Source organism: Eurosta solidaginis, chromosome X (assembly GCF_040869045.1).
Source record: "Eurosta solidaginis isolate ZX-2024a chromosome X, ASM4086904v1, whole genome shotgun sequence".
NCBI classification, from domain to species: Eukaryota; Metazoa; Arthropoda; class Insecta; order Diptera; family Tephritidae; genus Eurosta; species Eurosta solidaginis.
In genome coordinates this window covers 197,274,082-197,294,331 of record NC_090324.1, presented here as the reverse complement: position 1 = coordinate 197,294,331, position 20,250 = coordinate 197,274,082, and the positions used below count along the sequence as shown (strand labels likewise).

Here is a 20,250-nt window from a genome sequence, read left to right as displayed (position 1 = left end):
AAATTTAGTTACGGATTTTTGACAAAATTTCCTATGAGCTATCTTTCAAAAATGCTGCAACTGAATTTAAGACCTATTTTACTATGACTATGACTACGCGGCATTTTATTTAAGCAAAATTTCCAAAACCGGTTGAGAGGCTAGTCTCAATATTAGATAACGCAAAAGGAATATTTTGTCTAAATCCCAAATAACATCATTTAAAAAGTTTGCATAATAAGAATTGATTAATATTATTGCGCTCGAAGAAAAATACTTGTTGTAGAAAAAAGTTTGCATCAAAGCGACGCCATATATTAAATTGCTTATGTAGAAATATTGAACGTGTTGCATTCAAATAAGTACCTTCAATAATATTGAGCCTGTAGCAGTACCCGTAGCGAATAGTTAATATTTTCGATAAATCGATATATTTGTGCATTCAATCTTTTGAGAGTGTTCCTTAGTGAGCCTTCGGGTACTTTTGGGCTAAATCAGTTATTAAAAAATTTGGCTTTGGCTGTGTGCTAATCAGCAACTTTTTGCTCAGATGACAAATGAGGTGCACATTGCCAAATGCGTTAAAAACTGAAACTTTGACAGACCGAATAAAGATTTTGACACTTGAGATTTGGAAGGTCAGAATTATCATTAGCTTATGAGGCTTGGTAAAATTTTGACACCTACAAAAAGGAAAACACGTGAAAAGAAAAAACTTGAATAAAACAGTGCGAATAAAACATGTAACAAAAAATCAAACAGGTGAATATTGTAGAAAATTTCACATATTATTTGGCGTAGTTCAATCAGAAATTTTTCACCAAATAGAAAGTTTGTACACCACATTTTTTCATAGAGTAAAATGTAACTTATTGGCACACAGCCGGTGTACTCAAGTTGTAGTTTTATCTGTGTGAAATTACAAGGAAAATTCTCACATTTTACAAATCAAAAACACGAGCAATGGCTCTATTTTTCAATACATCCAATTGTGTTCTCATGGCTTTCGTTTTTCTTTTCATCCATTTATACTTTGTTGTTTCCATTATTTATATTTCTGCGAAACAATGTATGTATGATTACATGACCAGTTGTCAAAATTTTACCTGGCCCCATAGGCTAGTGAAAATTATGGCGCCCCAATTCACCACGATAAATGTCAGAGTTTTCCTTCAGTCTGTCAAAACTTATCCTTTTATCCTATTTAGCACGTGGCCCTTGTTTGACCTTTCAGAGCTCGCACAAAAATTTCGTTTCGATTACAGTTGGCTGGATTATACTCCATATGAAAAGGCAGTTTACTCTAGTTTAGCTCATTCTTAACTTAACTAGCCAATTGCAAACGAAATGCTTCTTAGGTCCCTCTTCGTACTTCACGTTCTCTGAAGCAGCTGATTCGATTATTGGAGCTTCTCTTCGACGCGGAAGTGGTATCGGAACTCAAATCGGATGACGCAAAAATATAAAGAAAAAATTAAGACAGAGGCACCTTAACATGCGAAGCAACGCTAAACTTTCAAATCTGGCCAGTATTAGAATTATATAAAATATTTAGTTAAGTTGTTTCTGATAGGTTACTGAAAAATCCAAGTCATAGAGCTCATCTTTATGAAAGTATTTATATAGTAATCCCAATACCTTGAGAATTCGAAAAATTTGCAAAATAATGAAAAAGATGCAAAATTGGTTGAAATCGACAATTGCCAATAATTTCAATCTACGTCACTTATGGAAATAATTTTGTATTTATTAAATTTGAAGTTTTGCATATCAAGACAGAATTAACATTCATCCAGGGTACTGCTTATACCAATGTTTGGGAACAAGCTTTTTTTATACTTAACCTGGTTCGGGTTCTGAACTACATTCCAAGTTTCAAGCTTGTAGCTTATCGGGAAGTTACTTAAATTTCAATTAAAAATGTCGTGCCAGCCAGCCTGGCATGTCAAGCTAAATAAAACCGTTTAAAAAGAACACTTTTTGGGTATTTGGATGACCGTCGGGCTGGCAAAAGAACAAAGCTGTTGTTCAAATGAAAGTATCGAATTTCTTTATGGGTTCGATATTACTTTCCAATTACTAACCAAACAAGAATTTTTAATTGCGGAAGTGGGTAAAAAGAAGTGGGTAAAGTTGAAATTTTATATTTTATAACTTAAAAACTTTAAAATGGAGGAGATAGATATCAGTATGATGTTAGACGATGTTTTAGGTAAGTTAAGTGTAAAATTGAGAGATAAAGTAATTATTTACTTTGGTTTAACCAACGCAAGTTGTTTTGGAGATTCTAGCACACGCAGAAGCATTTATACAATTAAATCATGTTTTCTACTATCCATGGTACAAAAAAATTTTGTAACATGGTACAAAAAGTAATGTTTACAAGACGGTGCACCACCTAGATTTTATCAAAAATTACGAAAGGTGGTATCAAAAGACCCGTCTCGACCTCCGTTCTCAGAATCCGGAAGCAAAAATTAAATTTTTTTTGCTGTCAAAAGATATTAGCAAAAAATCGGCCCAAATTTTCATGTGGTTGTTGTTTTTTGCCAGCTTTGTTGTAAACACACACTAATGCAGAAAGGTGTTCTGCACGCATTTAGTTTTGATCCCCAAACCAGTGTCGGACCCACCCACGGTTATTTTTTTAAATCGCGGCCGACGGCCGCCAACGCAGAAAGGTCTTCTATGCAAAAAAAAAACGGCAGCGATTTAGTTTAGCACCCCCCGAGTTCGGGGTTAAACTTGGTATCAAATGAAAGAGGGAGTTTTCCCGATCACAAATATATATAACTTAAAGTGCGCAGACTTATAGTTTACGAGTTATTTGATGTTAAAGTTTGCAAATTTAGCAAATTTCTATAGCACTTTCAGTTACAATTTACACATCTTTCAAAACCTTTATGCACATAAATATCTATATAAATTGGCAACGATACACTTAAATTTCATTTTAGTATATTTCACATATAATTCTTGCATTGTTTTTACTTTATTTAAATGTTTTTATTAAATAAATCGCGCTTTTGTAGCAACATTCACATTTATGTATGTATATATTTTATCGATGACATTACAAAGCTGTGCTGCCACATCAACAAAGAAAAAACAAATATAAATATTAACGTGCCACCTTTCAGTTAATAAAGAAAAAGGAAAATATATATTTTTACTACTATGCGGAAGGACATCACCGTGGCGGTAGCTACGGTTATACCACGCACCCGGACTTGGCATGGCGTAGCCCAGGGTTATTTTAAATAAGCGCGGCCGAAGGCCGCCTACGCGAAAAGGTGTTCTACGCAGAATTACTGTGCATGGCGCAGCCGGTGTTGGATCGGCTAACATAACAATAAACATAAGAGTTATAAGGTAATATGCGGAAGGACATCACCGTGGCGGTAGCCACGGTTATACCACACACCCGGACTTGGCATGGCGTAGCCCAGGGTTATTTTAAATAAGCGCGGCCGAAGGCCGCCTACGCGGAAAGGTGTTCTACGCAGAATTACTGTGCATGGCGCAGCCGGTGTTGGATCGGCTAACATAACAATAAACATAAGAGTTATAAGGTAATATGCGGAAGGACATCACCGTGGCGGTAGCCACGGTTATATCACACACCCGGACTTGGCATGGCGTAGCCCAGGGTTATTTTCAATAAGCGCGGCCGAAGGCCGCCTACGCGGAAAGGTGTTCTACGCAGAATTACTGTGCTTGGCGCAGCCGTTGTTGGATCGGCTAACATAACAATAAACATAAGAGTTATAAGGTAATATCAGCTCGTTCACGAATGCAAAAAAGAGCTTTTTCAAATTTTTGGTAAATAAAGACTAGAAAAGTTAAAGATATATATACATCAGATGAAATATATTTTTATAAGTTATTTTTCGATTCTGCACTTGTTCCGTTTTTTAGATGTGGCAGCACAGCTTTGTAATGTCATCAATAAAATATATATATACATAAATGTGAATGTTGCTACAAAAGCGCGATTGATTTAATAAAAACTTTTATATTAAGTAAAAACAATGCAAGAATTATATGTGAAATATACTAAAATGAAATTTGAGTGTATCGTTGCCAATTTATATAGATATTTATGTGCATAAAGGTTTTGAAAGATGTGTAAATTGTAACTGAAAGTGCTATAGAAATTTGCTAAATTTGCAAACTTTAACATCAAATAACTCGTAAACTATAAGTCTGCGCACTTAAAGTTATATATATTTGTGATCGGGAGAACTCCCTCTTTCATTTGATACCGAGTTTAACCCCGAACTCGGGGGGTGCTATTCTAAAATTTTCCCAAAAAAACTACCATATATCGAACTCTCTCGGGGTCATTTTACGGTTTTTTGTAAATAACTTTCGACAGGAATAAAATTGATTTCCGCTTTCGGATTATTAAAACGGAGGTCGAGACGCGTCTTTTGATGCCACCTTTGATATTTTTTGATAAAAATTAGGTGGTGCACCGTCTTCTAAAACGTTACCAAAAATTTTCACCAAGGTCTTACTTCTTTTATATTAGATTCGATTGGTGTTTTTTTGCGAATTTCAGGACAAAATTGGGGTCTTGCAAAAGATACATTCAAAAATGTCGAGAGAGGTGTCAAAAGATGCGTATTGACCTCGACGACAATAATCCGGAAAACAAAAATTTTAGCTCGTACAAGAGATATTTGCAAAAGAAATTTAAAATTTTCATGTGGTTGTTGTAATGTTGATGCTTTTGTCGTACCCACAAACAATTTTTAACATGTGTTTTGCGCGGATACAGTATTCGTCTCCAAACCGGTGTTGGACCCACCCAGGGTAATTTTTTATAAACGCGGCTGAAGGCCGCCAATGCAGAAAGGTGTTCTGCGCAAAAATACTATGGATCCCACCCCCGGTTTCGGAGCACTCTGGGGCCATTTTTCGGGTTTTCCTTAATATCTTTCGAACGAGCAAAAATTTTTATTTTCCGCTTATTAGTGTTGTCGAGGTTAATGCGCGCCTTTTGACACCAATCTCGATATTTTTGGACGCGTATTACCAGTGTCATGCTGTCATATAGAAATACCCAAAATACATTTGAGTAACTTCCCTAAAAGCTAGAATTTTGAAACACACTTCAGTACCCGGTGACGTTTTAAAATTAGTGGAAAACATTTGCTAGCTGGCAAAGGATCGTGAAAACTCCGAAAGTCGTCACAACGGGCAAATTTTGCTTTCGAGTTTTAATCTATGTAACCGCTCTAAGAGAATTTTTATTTTCCCCTTATAAACGGGAAGTATTTTCATTTGGACCTTTTTACTTCCCCAGATATTTAGAAAATCAATTTCGGGCATGCAGAAGTGTACCAAGGGCCTACCTATTCCAGAAAGTGTTATTTATGGTTCGATTTGCTTAAATTCGGTACAGGTGTAGCTCTTTGACCATTATAATATTTGAGAAACTCCTTTCCAGAAAATGGACCATGGACCCGCCTATTCCATATATGGTGCGATTGAAATATATTACATTTGCATCTCTTTGACCAGCCATATATTTCGGAAATTTTCCTTTCGGGAGAGGGCCCGGGGCCGACTTATTCTACAAAATTTTATTTTTGATCCGATTTGCTGAGATTCGGTAAAAGGGTACTTTAAATGTTAAGAAAGTCAAAGAAGGTAGAAAACTCCATCGAAACCTATCCAATTTGCCATGTTTTGCATGTTTCAGTGTACATTTGGACAGATTTTCACCAAAATAATAAACTTCCTACGCGGGTTGTTTTGGAATATTGTATATTGTTTTGTAACATGGATTGTAGAAAACAATACAAATAAATAATTTTTTATTGTACGGACGCACACTTTGAACAGAAGCAAAATTTCAAATTACCGGTTTAGTGGAATTGATACAGAGGTCAAAAGCTACTTTTGATACCTTCCCCGACATTTTAAGACATGGTTTAACAGTTCTGAACCAAAGTAAAGAAATACCACAAATTCAAACTCTTGCTAAAAACTATTTCTAATTTAATTAGGTGATGCTTCACTTGAAGATGTAATAGAGGCGAATTTAAGCGACCTTGATAACCGCTATACTAGAACCCAAGGTTCAATAAATACGAAAGAATCAATAATGAGGACTTTGAATGACCCGGAGCTGAATGCAAGTTTAGAAGACAATGAGTTGGAGACTAATGTCGCTAGTTGTTCATCTTTTGAAGCACAACTTCAACAAACCGTACCAATTGCTGAATCCACCGAAAACGAGAACAGCCCGATTTGGAATTTGACAGAAACATCTTTGACTGAAAATGAAGGCGATAATTCTTTTCCCATAGAGCTTCCTGTTGTTGCGGGTAATATGGACGATAAAGAACTATGCGTAAAGAAAAGTATTTTATTTATTTATTATTTTTAGCTGATCTTCTTTAACCCTCTCCTTCCCAAATTAAGAAGCAGCTATAAAAAAATTAAACTATGTTTTTTTAATAGAAATAGTATTCGAAATGACCCTGTATTAAAATTTGTTTGGTACATTTGGCTCAGTGGGTGAAACAGATTGGTAGCCATATGGCTACCATGGGAAGGAAAGGGTTAAGGAAATATAGCTACAAACATTTTTTTCTTTGAGGAGTGTGGTACAGTGCAATAAATCCCGTGGCAAAAACAGGGAAATAAGGCCAGCCTAGATAATGCAATAACGCTCGCGGGCCTTATTGCTTATTTGAAAAGTTTAATTTTTAAAAAGCAAACAACGTCCGCCGAGAAAAGGATATAACGCTCATGGCTTTATTTTTTTTTAACTATATTGTCGCTGCAGAGTTGCATAAGAAAATCATTTTATTATTGAGATACATATATTTTTTTCTTTTTTGCCTTCGTTGGTTGTGGGTAATGGTTGTATACCCCAGCGGGTTAAGGGGCCTAGAATATTCCCGCGGTAGGCATACCTGTCGTAAGAGGCGACTAAAATCCATTAACTTAGAATGTTCGACGTGGTCATATCAAATCGTTCCCGAGATGGTCGGGCCTTTAATGATGATATTTACCACAAATTACCGGATAAAAAGGACCATCCACATTGTTGGCCATGTTTTTCACATTGGTCGTCGCGTGCGACCCTGTTAGTTTCTTAACTGTTTTGCATTGTGTGAAGAGTCTTTGTCGGCAACCTTTTTCTTTCCTTTTTCATTGGTTTTCACCCAATGACGTTTTAGTAGTTCACCTACTGTTCAAGTATAGGTGCCGATGGAAATAGCCAGTGAGGGAGTCGAGAAGACTTACCCAGGTCTGATAATCATATTGTCGCTGCAGAGTTTCGTAAGAACTAATCATTTCATTATTGAGGTAGTTAGCTAGTTTTTTTATATCACTAGTTTTTGGTAATGCTGTGTTTATTTTAACGATAAAGACATTCCGAAAATTTTGGAGAGTGTTATCGGCGTGATGGTCCTTTGCCGGATAAAGATACGGTACGTTCCGGATACTATAATTATAAGGTACTAGCCCGACCACCTCGGGAACGATTTGATATGACCACATTGAACCTTCTAGGTCAAAACACCCCCCACGCCCCGGTTCGATGTGGAACTTGCGGTCGCCAGGGTCTCGTCTGATAAATATGTGTATGATATGTTCATATTTGTAACAGCTCACCTGCTGCTCTAGTATAGGTGCCGATGGAAGTTGCCAGTGAAGGAATCTTATGCACTGGAGTGCTGACCCATGAAATCAGCTATATCCACCTGATTTACCTCATCTCGACACCATTTTTAATTTTGGATTTTTTAACGTTTTTTTCTAATAAATAAAGTTTATCAGAGTTGCTTTCTTTACTCGAATCTTCTTCCCCAGGTGAATGTATAATTTGTCTAATATTATCATCGGCATTAAATCCAGGCTTATTAGTGGAAATGTCGGAACACGATGGAATCAAATTTATTGTTTTCATCTGTAAATTGACACGATTGAAAAATTGAACCACTGGCACTTTGATCTGCAACGCTTTCTTCATCCCCTTGTGCTTTGCGAAGTACGTTGGCAACACCCAGCACATCTCGTGATACAACCGATCGCATATAGTGGGATCTATGAATAGCCTCAGCTTGACCCATGAAATTGGCTATATCCGTGATTTTATTTTAGTCCATGTTATCTCCAGCACAAGTCGTTGCAATATGTTTTCTTAAATATGTTCCACGTAGCCCTTCAGGGTATTCAGCGCCACATTCCTCTGAAAACTTTCGCATTAACGGGCAAGCCCGAAGATATTTAAACTTTCCGTCAGTTAAGCCCGGTATACCAAAAATTTAAGGGTTATTTGCTGGAACTTTCGGGGAGGTTCGGTGGGACAAAATCAAATTTATAGACGTTTCCATTTGCGAACTGAGAAGAACAGGAACAACCCGTCCCAATTTCCACGTTATCATAAATATTGAGTGTTTTTCAGCTAAGTTTTTCTCCATTGCAGACAGTTTCTCATAAATTTCTGGGTTTTCCGCTTCTGATATTTTCTCGATTGCTTTCAGGTCAAGAATCAGCGCCCTTTCGATTTCCCCCGCTCGACGTTGGTTAAAAGTCTGAATAGATATTAATGTATATTCCAGAAGACTTATCCACGCCTGATAATCATATTGTTGCTGCAGGGTTTCGTAAGAACTAATCATCTTATCATTGAGGTGGCTAGCTAGTTTTTTATATCACTGGTTGTTGGTAATGGCTTTATTTGTTTCTCGCATTGGTCCACGCTTGCGACCCTGTTAATGACATGACTGTATTGCATGCTGTGAAGGAACAAGTATTTGTCCACAACCTTTTCCTTTTCATCAGCATTGTTTTCCACCCAATGCAGCTTTAAAAGCTCGCCTACTGCTCTGATATAGGTGCCGATGGAAGTTGCAAGTGAGGGAGTCTTATGCACTCCAGTCATTGGATCAAATCCTGAGATTACTCCTGCAGCCTTCACCATTGTTTTATAATATGGTGGATTATAAATTGATTTAAAATCTGTTATATCTGGATCGATATTCTTCATGGTAGCAAGCAGACGGCCAAGTGTCCTTAAACGATTTCGAATCATTTCCTCCTGCTGTTGTTAATAATATTAGTTTCCGAATTTCATAAATATAAATAGAGCCGCGGGCGTTACTTGGTAAACCTAGTTTTCTTTGCAATTATCCGCGTATGTATTAATTAGTTTAAGTAGATTTTCTCTAATGAAACATAAATACAATCCCTTTTTATTTTTTGAAGTGTTTCTTATAAAAAAAAAATAATATTTTGCTTAACAAAGTTTATTGTTAAAATATCTGCATGGATTTGATGCATTAAATTATTTCAAGATGATTTTCTGTTAGGAAACAGAACTACTAACTTTGTTTGAATTGTTCATTATAAAAAAGCGATACAAAATTTTGCTAAACCAGTTTACTGTCAAAATATCCGCATGGATTTGATGTATTGAATAATTTTAAGTTCATCTCTTTTTTTTTTTTTTAAAGAGCTCCTTACGAAAAATACATAAAAAGTCTTCTAAACCAAGTTTACTTTGAAAATATTCGCATGGATATGATTTATTAAATTATTTTATGTTGATTTTCTGTAAAGCCCGATATCCAGATCACAAGAAAACGCTTGTAAAGAAAATGAACAATAAAAAAGTTGAATACATATTTTCAAATAAAAAGTCTTCAAGTTTGGCTTACAATGGGGAAAATAAAAATATTTCTTGAGCGTTTTCTTATGATCTGGATACCGTGCTTACAGAGGCATAACTACTAACTTATTTTTCATTGAAGTGTTCCTTATACACACATATATGAACATGTACTTGCGTAATTTTTGTCTCATTAATTTTATGAAAAATATAAATACTATTTCATATAACATAGTTTTTGGCTTCATTAGTTGTTTATGGTTCCAATGTTTCCACAGTTTTTACAGAAATAACTAAGGCGATAAATATAATTATAATTATGATGGTGTATTATGTGATGTCGTCCAGCGACTTGAGAATTTTTTTCATTCATCAATTAAAATTGGCAGAGCCAGCTGTTATTATTGTACAATTATCGGCGTCGTGAAGTGTTTCTTCTAAAAAATATTTTGCTTAACCAAGTTTTTTGTTAAAATATCCGCATGGATTTGATGTATTAAATTATTTTAAGTTGATTTTCTGTAAGGAAACATAACTACTAACTTTTTTTGAAGTGTTCATTTTAAAAAAGCTATACAAAATTTTGCTAAAATATCCGCATGGATTTGATGTATTAAATTATTTTAAGTTGATTTTCTGTAAGGAAACATAACTACTAACTTTTTTTGAAGTGTTCATTTTAAAAAAACTATACAAAATTTTGCTAAACCAGTTTACTGTCAAAATATCCGCATGGATTTGATGTATTGAATACTTTTAAGTTCATTTCTCATTTTTCTTTAAAGAGCTCCTTGCGAAAAATACATATAAAGTTTTACTAAACCAAGTTTACTTTGAAAATATTCGCATGGATGTGATTTATTAAATTATTTTAAGTTGACTTTCTGTAAAGCCCGATATCCAGATCACAAGAAAACGCTTGTAAAGAAAATGAACAATAAAAAAGTTGAATACATATTTCCAAATAAAAAGTCTTCAAGTTTGGTTTACAATGGCGAAAATAAAAATATTTTTTAGCGTTTTCTTATGATCTGGATACCATGCTTACAGAGGCATAACTAGTAACTTATTTTTCATTGAAGTGTTCCTTATACATACATATATGAACATGTATGTGCATAATTTTTGTCTTATTAATTTTATGAAAAATAAAAATCCTATTTCATATAACATAGTCTTTGACTTCATTAGTTGTTTATGGTTCCAATGTTTCCACAGGTTTTAGGGCAATAAATTTTCGTTGTTAATACTAGTGCTAAGGCGATAAATATAATTATGATGGTGTATTATGTGATGTCGTCCAGCGACTTGAGACTTTTTTTCATTCATCAATTAAAAGGCCGAAGCCAGCTGTTATTATTGTACAATTATCGGCGTCGGAAGCAATTTTAACTCTTGAAAAATGACATCCCATGGGCGAGAAAAATCCCGAGTCGGAACATGGAACCAGAACCGGTTGTGTCAGTTTATCATGTACAAAGGATCGAGGTATTCTGGATTAGATCCCAATATTTGTCCACCCCGAAGTTGTGAAAAAACTTTTGAGGCTCCTTTCTGTTTGCGCCAAAGGACCTCCGCTACCAAACATGCCCGCTGCTGGTCTTGGCATACTACAACCTTCTTCCAAAACAATGGTCAGGCAGTTTCATCACCTCGGAGGGTCGTATCTATTTTTTTACGATGGGATATGCTTAATAAACCATTTTTGGTGCCGTGTTGTTGTTGTTGTTGTAGCGATTAGGTTACTCCCCGAAGGCTTTGGGGAGCGTTATCGGTGTGATGGTCCTTTGTCGGATACAGATCCGATAAGCTCTGGTAACACAGCACCATTAAGGTGCTGGCCCGACCATCTCGGGAACGATTTATATGGCCACATTAAACCTTCAGGCCATCCCTCCCTCCCCACCCCCAAGTTCCATGACGAGCTTGGGGTCGCCAGAGCCTCGTCTGTTAGTGAAACGGGATTCGCCGCTCGAAGGCGAGGTTGACAATTGGGTTGGAGAAGCTATATATTGCGCTACACAACCCCTTGAATTCCCTTGAATTGGTGCCGTCGCAGCAACTTTTTCTTTCTGCTAAGGGACTGTTCTGGAAATCACTTGCATGACTGGGCCTCCCTCATACAGTGCGATGAGCGGAGGCTACTCTTAGAGTTGATATTCGCTCTACAGATGTTAGAAGTTTATAGCATCATAACTGACGTTCCATTGGTCCGGACCAAGAAAAGATATGCAACATATGCAACAACGCGGCTATCTGGCTTGCCGGTTACCCGCATGGGTTACCTTCTGTCAAATCGCTTTTTGCACGAATGAAACGCTCCTTTTTGTTTAGATAATATTTAATTATAAATAATTCATATATACAATGTTTTTTTTTACAATTAAAATTATTTCCTTAATTACTCTAGTAAACTTTACATATGTGTATATTGATATGTACATGGTACATAAGTACATTAACTTCTATTTATAGTTGTACCCTTTCTGAAACTTTCGAAGCCCAGTGATGATGCCCAATTTTTCCTGCGCTGGTGGTGTTGTTCAACGTCAGTTTGCAGAGCCATATGAGTTTTGTACTCATAATAGCGAAAGCCCCAATTCGTGCTATCAAAGTCGATTTACAGGTTATGTTGGGATTTTGGTCTTGACCCTTTCCCATAATATACTTGTTAGGGCCTTATATGTGGTACTAAAAAGGCGGAGGAATAGTTGTCGCAGTTCTCTTATAATTTAAGGATATGTATGTTCTTCCTTCAGCCGCAGCTGGAATATTTGGAATATTGCCATGCGCATATCGTCAAAATCAAATTACCTAGAATCAGAAAGAAACTAATATCAGTAAGGAGAGATTAAAGTTTTTAATATATGTAACTCGAAAAGTGTTCTATAAATAGAGCTCCACAATTAGCTCTTTTCTGAGAGGCCAAAACCACGAGGGACTCAAGGAGATTTTAGATAACCATAATCATGGATACCCGAAGATGCTGTTGTTGCATTTATAGAGAACATAAAATTATAACAATGGATAATTGATTGATGTTACGAAGTAAATTAGACGTGTTACAAAAACAAATAAATGCAGATGACTGTTTAATCCATTATCCGAAGGTCTTGTATGGATGTGCAATTTGAAAAGGACAAAGTGCTGCTAAAACTGCTTTCCGCGAGTAACCCGGGAACGAATTGATATGACTACGTCTATCCTTCTTAAGCAGCAGGTTCGAGCACCAGTTCCCTGTTGGACAAGAAAATAAACGTTTGGTTGTATCCAAGTTGATCATATGCTAGTACAGAATATATTCGTTTGCTGCATCTGACCAGTAAATCTAAGTTTCCCAGATTTTCTGGGCTCAGCAATGGTATCCTCCTAAATGGTATATTTGTTGCACCCTGCTGCCTGGCCGCTTACCCAACTAGGCACAAAGGAACTTGCCTTGGGACACCCAAAGTGCACTCACGCTTCTCATGGCCCCAGCGGTTTGGGGGGCAGAGATTATACCCGCGGCAGGTATGCCTGCCATAAGAAGCGACTAAAATACCGCAAGGTTTCAAGGGCTGCTAGCGCAATTTATAGCTTATCTTTTTCTGTTTCTTTAGTAGACGAGGCTCTGGCGACCCCAGGTTCCTCATGGAACTAGGGGGTGGACCGGGATGGGCTTAAAAGTTCAATGTGGTCATGCTAAATCGTTCTCGAGATGGTCGGGCTTGCATCTCAATGGTGCTTGTTACAGGAACGGACCAGATCTACATCTGGCAAAGGATCATCAACAATGATAAAACTTGAACCTTCTAGATTATCCCACCCTAGGTTATCTAACTAAATGCAGGCGGCAGGCCACGGAGCTCGCACATTACCATTATATTGCGCCTCCCATTACCATCATCGGCAAAGAGGTTGAAAAAGCCATCAAACTTGCTAAACCATCTAAAAAATATTGGCTAAAGGGATCCAGTTATCTGGCGACTGTTGTTGTTGTTTTGGTGCTGGTCTACCTTCCGATATTAAAAGTCATTGATTAGTGTAGTCTCCACGTAGTGAGCTACTCCCACGACTACGCCCGCGTCTAGTGCCACGATTAATAAAATTACATTTGAAGGCGCTTATGTCGCTTCCCAAGGCCGTCGGTTCTGGAGCGACTCTGGATTTTTCCCGACCAAGGACTGCCATTTCAGTGTAACCCCATTTAATTGTCATCCTCCCGGCAGTTCCTTGCCGCGGGACTGCTCCATATTCTCTTGCTACGGGAAGATATCGAACCCAATCCGGGTCCGTCCCCTGACCTCGGTCCTGAGAAATGGTTTTGCTGCATCTGCCGGAAAAGAATCTTTTTAGGACGGTCATACTCTTGTCAGTGTGTCTCGTGTAAGCGATGGTTGCATCGGACAGGTTGTTCTGGGCTAGACCCCAAAACCAGACGTCCACGTAACTTCTATAAATCTTTTGTGGCTCCTTGCTGTTCACGTCCTAGGACGTCCCGTAGTCTGCGCCTTAGCGCCCCCCGCTACCTTCCAGCAGTCCCGCAGCCTAGCAAGCCACAACAAGTAACCGCTGTTACTCGCGCCCCACGGTGCCACGAACTCACACGGCTGCTCCCATCCATACCTACAATCTCCGTAGTAGAATCGGGAGCAATGCCTAGCATCATCCCCTGCCCCCGTCTTCTTCCCCCCTCTTTTTCGCCAGCAATTGTGTAGGTCAGGGAAACAGACCCAGGCGTAGTCACCCGTCACTTACCCCCAGAGTGACGACGTCTCCCCCTATTCACCTCAGAATTCTGCATTTATACTGTAATGGATTAACTGGGAAGATCACGGAGATAGTGGACTTCATGAAGCTGCACAACATCCGCATTGCTGCGATTCAAGAGACTAAACTCACAGTAAGATCTGCATTGCAGACCTGTTCTGCGTATAATTTCCACAGAAAAGATCGCGAGAGCGGAAATGGAGGTGGCCTCGCGTTTATCATACACCACACTGTGCAATATCATATATTTGATCCCGACATCGACCGCAGGGACAGTGTCTTAGAACGTCAAGGATTATCTGTCCGGTCGGGCGATGCAAACCTAGAAATCATCAACATCTTCATCCCTCCTGTCACCTGTTGCCCCAGTGGATACCACCCTGATATCAGCGCCGTACTCACTGGAAACAATCGCATTATCTTAGGCGATTTCAATGCCCATCACGATCTATGGCATTCAAACTTGCGGGTGGACACTAGGGATGAGATGTTAGCGGATCAAATAGAAGAAACGACGTTCTGCACAATAGACGGAAACGCCCCCATGTATGGTAGGAAGCTGTCACAGTTCGCCGGATATTTCAATCGCGAGCGCAGAACTCGTAAACTGCGGCAGCTGGCAGCCGATGGTAACATTGGCATCAGACCACCTGCCTATACTTATTTCGCTCGAGCCTTCCGCCGAGTTCATCGTCGCAGAAAACGCACCTTCATTAACTTTAAAAAAGGAAAGTGGGACGAATACAAATCCTTTACAGACAACCGCTTTGCTGCCCTCCCTAACCCAACTAATACCCGCCAAGGTGAGCGTGCTTTCCGTAAGGTCATTGAATCCGCCTCGGCTCATGTCATTCCCGCCGGTAGAATTCCCAAAATTCGTCCCCACTTCCCGGCAAAGGCCGCAAATTGCTTGTGGATGAACACAAGCGGGCGACATGGGAGGAGCACCTAAGCAGGTGTAACCTCTCTTCTGGTGTAGGTAAACTTTGGTCCACCGCAACGTCCCTATCGAATCCGTCTTAGCACAATGGCAAAGCTTCCATCACCTTTGGCGATAAAGTGCTGTCGGATGCGAGAAAATTCGCGAGCGCTTTCTGCCGACAATATATAATGCATTCTACGGTCGACAAAAATAGACACGCACATAGACATAAGTTCAGCGCGTCACCAATTACCGTCACCGCCAAAGAGGTTGAGGATGCCATCGGTCATGCTAAACCATCCAAAGCAGTGGGCCCAGACGGCATTCCCATGCCGATGCTTAAAAGCCTAGGGAAAGAGGGGTTCAAATATTTATTGAACGAACTTTTACACGCCGTTTATTAAAAATATTTAACATCCAAACCATGGGTGAACCTCCGGATAGAGGCAAAAATAATACCAACATGCCTATGTTAAAATGGGACAATAGCAACACGTCTAATTTCACCCACAATGTCCCCATATACTTGATCATGACAAGAACAGACACCGGCCAAACACTAACAAATACATCACCATTCTTAATCAAAAAAGCGATCGACGCCACATATGGTAGCGAAGTCGAGGAGTGCAAAAAAATAAGAAGCGGTAAAATTTTGATCAAAACCAAAAACAATTTGCAATCAGTCCAGAAGTGTTATCTACTGCAACGACCTTAGAAGCTTGACAGAAGAACTCATCCTATCCGAGCTAAAAACACAAAATGTTATCGAATAAAAAAATTTTAAAGAAAGTGACCACTGATCTCATCGAAACGGGTCTAATAATAGTTACCTTCGGGACGACTACCTTGCCAACAACACTACGAATCGGATATGAAATAGTAAATATCCGACCATACATCCCTTTGCCACTGAAATGCAAAAATTGCCTCAGATTCGGCCACATCGCATCTATATGCAAAAATGAAAAAATGTGTCAGAAATACTCAAATACCTATCATCTCAACGACGATATGGAAGAACAATGTACAAATAATGATGCCTGCGTTAACTGCATCACACAACATCTAGAACCAAACAATCATTCTGCTATCGACAAAAAATGTCCTATGTTCCTACAACAGAAAGAAATCCAGGTCATAAAGACAACTTAAAAAAGTTCACCACAAGTTTCTTTGGACTCCCGTTAGAGGATATTGATGACAATTTGTGATCGATCGCAGCTATTAGGTGGTGCGAAACATTGCTACAACACCAACAACAACAACAACAACAGGGGATTGGCAGTTCTTGGTCACCGACATCCCATCCTATGAGGCGAAACGGCGTAGATGCCAGTCTCAAACAGCTCCGCCACATAGTCGGGCACTATGGAATTCGGCTAAGCCCTCACTAGTCCACGTAATTTCTATAAATCTTTTGTGGCTCCTTGCTGTTCACGCCCTATGGCGTCCCGTAGCCTACGCCTTAGCGCCCCCACTACCTTTCAACAGCCCCGCCGCTCACCAAGCCACAATAAGTACCCGCTGCTCCTCGCGCCCACTCATACCTACAGTCTCCGAAGTAGAGTCGGGAGCAATGCCGAGCATTAGCCCCTGCCCCCGTTGTTGTAGCAATGCTCGCCCCACCCAATAGCCGCGACCGATCACAAATTGTCATCAATATCCTCTAACGGGAGTCCAAGGAAACTTGCCGTTTCAACAGGGGTGGACCATAAGGAAAGGGGTGTTAGAGGCGTTGGTTCCACATTACAATTGAAGAGATGGTTGGTGTCATGTGGGGACACATTGCAAGCGGGGCATACATTTTGTATGTCGGGGTTGATTCTGGATAGGTAAGAGTTTAACCTGTTACAGTATCCAGAACGAAGTTGAGCAAGAGTGACACGCGTTTCCCTGGGGAGTATGCGTTCCTCTTCCGCGAGTTTTGGATAATTTTCGTTAAGTACCGGATTCACCGGGCAATTCCCGGCATACAGGTCCGACGCCTGTTTATGGAGTTCACCAAGGATCTGCTTGTGTTTTTTTGCTTCATACGGCTGGGTGCTCAGGTACCGTATTTCCTCTAAATGCTTACGGAGATGACTCCTTAAGCCCCTAGGCGGTGTTGGCTCATCATTCGGATGTCGTAGGCGTAGGCTACGGGACGCCCTTGGGCGTGAACAGCAAGGAGCCACAAAAGATTTATAAAAGTTACGTTGGCGTCGGGTTTTGGGATCAAGCCCAGAACAACCTGTCCGATGCAACCATGAACAGAATATGACCGTCCTAAAAAGATTCTTTTCCGGCAGATGCAGCAAAACCATTTCTCAGGACCGGGGTCAGGAGACGGACCCGTATTGGATTCGATGCCTTCCCGGAGTAAGAGAATATGGAGCAGTCCTGCTGCAAGGAGCTGCTGGGAGGATGACAATTTGTGGGAGGGACGAAACAAATTAGATGAGGTCACACTGAAATGACAGTCCTTGGTCGGGAAAAATCCCGATCCGCTCCGGTACATAGAACCATGTGCCCGAACCCCGTCTTCTCCCCCTCTTTTCCGGCAGCAATTGTGTAGGTCAGGGAAACAGACTCTTAGTCCCTACCTCCCTTTGCACCGTTTGCCAGCACAGAATATATATGTTTGCGACATCCGCCCAATGCAGCTCCTGCCATGGACCGTGCCACTTTCCTATATGTTCTGGTCTCCGCGACGGCAATCCCCCGATGGGTTTGATTGCGCCATGTTGCCAGGTCGCATACCCAAATACACCGGTTACCCCAATGCTTACCCAAGGACGTCCAGTCCCAGGGCCACAACAGCAGTTGCTTCCTAGCCTCCCCCAACCCAGGCGTAGTCAACGGTCACATACTCCCAGAGTAACAACATCTCCGCCTATGCACTTCAGAATTCTGCAGTTAAACTGTAATGGATTAAATGTTATTCTTATAACTTACTAGCAGACCCGGCAGACGTTCTGCCCTAAATTTGGCCTATCTGCATACATTTTTCCGTCTAACTCTGCCCTCGCCCTCTACACTTTTTCCTAATCTTTGTATTCACTCCTCCTTTCGTATTTTTCGCTTCTCATTCTATCTCTTTCTCATTCTTCTTCATTTCTTATTGCCAGTCCCAGAGGGTGGTATGTATTTTGTTGTTGGATTTTAGGTACAATTGCGGTTGCATGCTCTCTTAAATGAAGATCCTGATTGAACGTCACACCCACATTTTCCTCGATTTGGACAATTGAGTTAATTGCTAATTAAGTTTTAATTGTTCTACAGTCGAATAGTCGAGGAAACGATATTGACGGAATTTGTCCCATAAAAAAATAATCGTGACATCAATTAATTCTTATTCACAAAATAGATTATCTGATTATGTCGCTATCTCCGTATTAAATATAATATGCAACTTTTTTACTTTCACCAACGATATGCATATGCGATAGATGCTTAGACTCACCAGTTAAATGTTAGTATAAGATCACCATCTGCAATTTTCTCTTGTACAGAGTAACTAATAGCTTCCGCCGCCTTTCCCAACTGATTTTCTATGTACGTATCAATAAACCGCCATACATTCTCTTTCAACTGTAAGTACAAGTATAATAATGACATTATACTAATAAAAATAGATACGTAAACTTACATCAGATTCCGATTGATGAGTTGGCACATAGTGTACTTATTTCATTTCATTTCATTTATTTATTACGGCAAAAAAGCCTAATTCATAAATTAAATTATATTACAATTTACTATCTTATTGCTAAGGTTTTACAATATTCATAAAGTTTTGCTTTAAAAGCCCCGATTTCATTACAACTTTTTATATCTATAGGCAGTTCATTGAAACTTTTTAGACCTTTATAAAAAATAGTTTGCTGATCTATTTCAGTTCTGAATAAAGGCAGTTTGAAATTGTGTTTATTCCTTGTATTAATGTTATGTGTTTGCTTAACTAATACTACGTTTTTACTTAGATATTCAGGTACATTTTCACTTTTAATATTAAATATATACTTCATAGCGTTAAAAAAAATCTTTTGCTTTACACTTAACCAGTTCAAACTTCTCAGCATATCAGCCGTACGAGTATCTCTAGGTTTTTTAAGAATAAATCTCATACATCTGTTTTGCATCTTTTGAAGTTTATCTATTTCTTTGTCTGACACAATGAATAGAATAGATGGGCAGTTTACAAAGTGCGGTTCTATAATGGACTTATATATAATTATTTTGTACTTTTTTTGAATATATTTGGATGTTCTCTGCATAACCCCAATTTTTTTCGCAATTTTCTGGACTGTGTAGTTTATATGTTCTTCAAACTTGAGTTTGTTATCAATTATAATTCCCAAATATTTTATACTGTCAACTTTTTGTATGCTTTCATCATTTATTTTTAAACCAATTATATCCTCATTAACGTTCCTCCTTGTTATTATCATAAATTTCGTTTTATTTATATTAAGTTTCAGTCTATTTCCGCACAACCATTTATACAGGTTATTCAGTTCATGTTGTATTTTAGAAAGTGCAGAATTAATATTATTCTCACTAATCATTATTAATGCATCATCAGCGAATAGTTTAATTTCACAACCTTCAATAGCGTTAACTATATCATTAATATAAATTAAGAACAGTATCGGTGCCAAAACTGAGCCTTGTGGTAACCCTATGGGTACTTCTAATTCATCAGACATCACGGTATTTATAACCGTTTTCTGTCTCCTCTGCTTCAAATAGCTGCGAAACCAGTCAAGTTCTATACCAGTTATACCAATACGTTCCATTTTTTTGATTAAGATCTCCCTATCCACTGTTTCAAAAGCTCGTTTGAGGTCTAGGAAGACTGAAACAACCACTTTTTTTTTTATTTAACTCTTCTTTCCAGTCATGTATCACCAAATTAAGAGCTGTCTCACATGAATGTTTCTTTCTAAAGCCTGACTGCTGGTGGGCTAGTATATTATTA

General features: G+C 38.8%; 1 protein-coding gene and 1 long non-coding RNA gene across 3 annotated transcripts; one reads left to right on the top strand and one right to left on the bottom strand.

The window, feature by feature from the left end:
- Positions 1-2,060: 2,060 nt before the first annotated feature.
- LOC137234138 (uncharacterized) lies at positions 2,061-10,786 on the top strand. Its single transcript, XM_067757766.1, has 3 exons — positions 2,061-2,191; positions 5,997-6,317; positions 9,895-10,786. The coding sequence occupies exons 1-3, from the start codon at positions 2,149-2,151 to the stop codon at positions 10,041-10,043; spliced, it is 513 nt and encodes a 170-aa protein (XP_067613867.1). The 5' UTR covers positions 2,061-2,148; the 3' UTR covers positions 10,044-10,786.
- Positions 10,787-11,939: 1,153 nt separating this feature from the next.
- LOC137234259 (uncharacterized) lies at positions 11,940-18,957 on the bottom strand. 2 transcript variants are annotated; one of them, XR_010947746.1, is made up of 3 exons: positions 18,919-18,957; positions 18,733-18,860; positions 11,940-12,447 (listed from the first exon to the last, which is right to left on the bottom strand). It is a non-coding gene; the product is annotated as an uncharacterized lncRNA (long non-coding RNA). The 2 variants fall into 2 exon arrangements; XR_010947745.1 differs by having other exon boundaries at positions 11,940-12,430.
- Positions 18,958-20,250: the final 1,293 nt, after the last annotated feature.